The sequence below is a fragment of the Fulmarus glacialis genome, unplaced genomic scaffold, assembly GCF_000690835.1.
Source record: "Fulmarus glacialis isolate BGI_N327 unplaced genomic scaffold, ASM69083v1 scaffold45795, whole genome shotgun sequence".
Classification (NCBI taxonomy): Eukaryota; Metazoa; Chordata; class Aves; order Procellariiformes; family Procellariidae; genus Fulmarus; species Fulmarus glacialis.
The window spans coordinates 1-1,368 of record NW_009211926.1 but is presented as its reverse complement, the minus strand read 5'-3'; the positions used below and the strand labels follow the sequence as shown (position 1 = coordinate 1,368).

At 64.9% G+C, this 1,368-nt stretch overlaps 1 protein-coding gene across 1 annotated transcript; it reads right to left on the bottom strand.

Moving 5' to 3' along the window:
* Positions 1-609: 609 nt before the first annotated feature.
* CYSRT1 (cysteine-rich tail protein 1) lies at positions 610-993 on the bottom strand. Its single transcript, XM_009577715.1, has one exon. It carries the CDS (start codon positions 991-993, stop codon positions 610-612), a length of 384 nt encoding a protein of 127 aa, XP_009576010.1.
* Between the last annotated feature and the right edge of the window lie 375 nt (positions 994-1,368).

Below are 1,368 nucleotides of genomic sequence, written 5' to 3'. Positions count from 1 at the left end.
AAGAGCGGTACCCAGCCAGAGCTTGGTGCAGGGCACTGCAGCATCCCCATGACGCTGTGGGTGGGGGGACCGCTCAGTTCTGGGGAGGTGGGTCCCCATCCCAGCTGGGGGCATGTACCTGGCTCCTCTCCACTGCTCCAAGACAGTGACGACGATGCCCTCCTGCCATCATCCAAACCTACCCTCCGGCAGGCGGGCAATGCCTGCACCTTCCCCAGAGCTGGAGGTTTCCCGGCAAGGGCAGACTGGCAGGGTCAGTGGACAGGATCACAGGGTCAAAGTGCTGCCCCATCCCCAATGTAGGCACTTCTCGGTGGCATCTGCATTGGCACACATCATCCTCAAGGCTCCCACACCTCAGCAGGCAGGGAGGACCTGTCCTTCTCCCCGACACCCCACTTTGGGTCTCAGGACCTGGCAGGTGCCCATCACTGGTGTATCTGGCTGCAGAGTTCACGGGTGAAAAGCAACGGCGGAGTCCAGCAGTGCCACCTCCCAGCTGCCAGCTCTGCCGGGCACCAGGGGTGCCCAGGCTGGGCAGCCACATCCCCGCGGGGCCACCTGGCCCCATCCCATGGTCAGCACGTCCCGTGGGTGCAGCGAGGGCCCTTAGGAGACAACACAGCAGAACTTTCTGCAGCGGGGGCAGCACTTGCAGCAGTCGCATCCCCCGCCGGCCTCCCACTCCTGGCCCTTGGGTGGCTTGTCCAGGGTGACGGTGTAGAAGGAGTCAGGCGATTCCCCGTTGGGCATCCTCAGGCTGGCATAGGGGTTGTAGGGACGGGACCAGGACTTCTCCGTGGAAATGACGGGGCTGTTCCGGCTGCCAGTGGGGTCCACCTGCTCCTGCATGCTGTAGGTGGGCACGGCTGCAGGGTTGGCGATTACAGTGGGCTCGTCCTTCAGGTAGCGAGTGATGAAGCTTTGCTGGAACTGGTCCCGTGGGATGTTGACGCTGGCGTAGGGGTTCTCCAGGCTGACGCCACGATCCATCTCCCTGCTCCCCATCAGCACGCGTGGCCCGGCAGGCATTGCCCACCTCCTGTGAGACAGAGACCCCGTTAACCAGAGGTGCGGGGGGTGCCCGTGCTGGGGTTGTTCTCACGGCACGGGACCCCTGGCAGACCCCATTGGTTTGGGAGCAGGGTGCAGAGCTGTGCTCCTCCCGCCCTGCCAGCCCCAGGGGACCCTGACATGCAACCCGTACACTTTGGCCGTGTGGCTCTGACGGCAGAGCTGGGAGGGCAGGCAGGAGAGGGTGACACCTGGGCAGGGAGACATGAGGGTGGGCAGGGTGCTGGGGGCCGGGAGAGGGTGCTGGGCAGGAGGCAGGGTGCAGGTAGGGCAGTGGGGTGGGGTAGGAGCTTC

Bases quoted from the DNA above. Each gene is read 5' to 3' on its own strand.
- CYSRT1 (XM_009577715.1), bottom strand. From the start codon at position 993: ATGGATCGTGGCGTCAGCCTGGAGAACCCCTACGCCAGCGTCAACATC.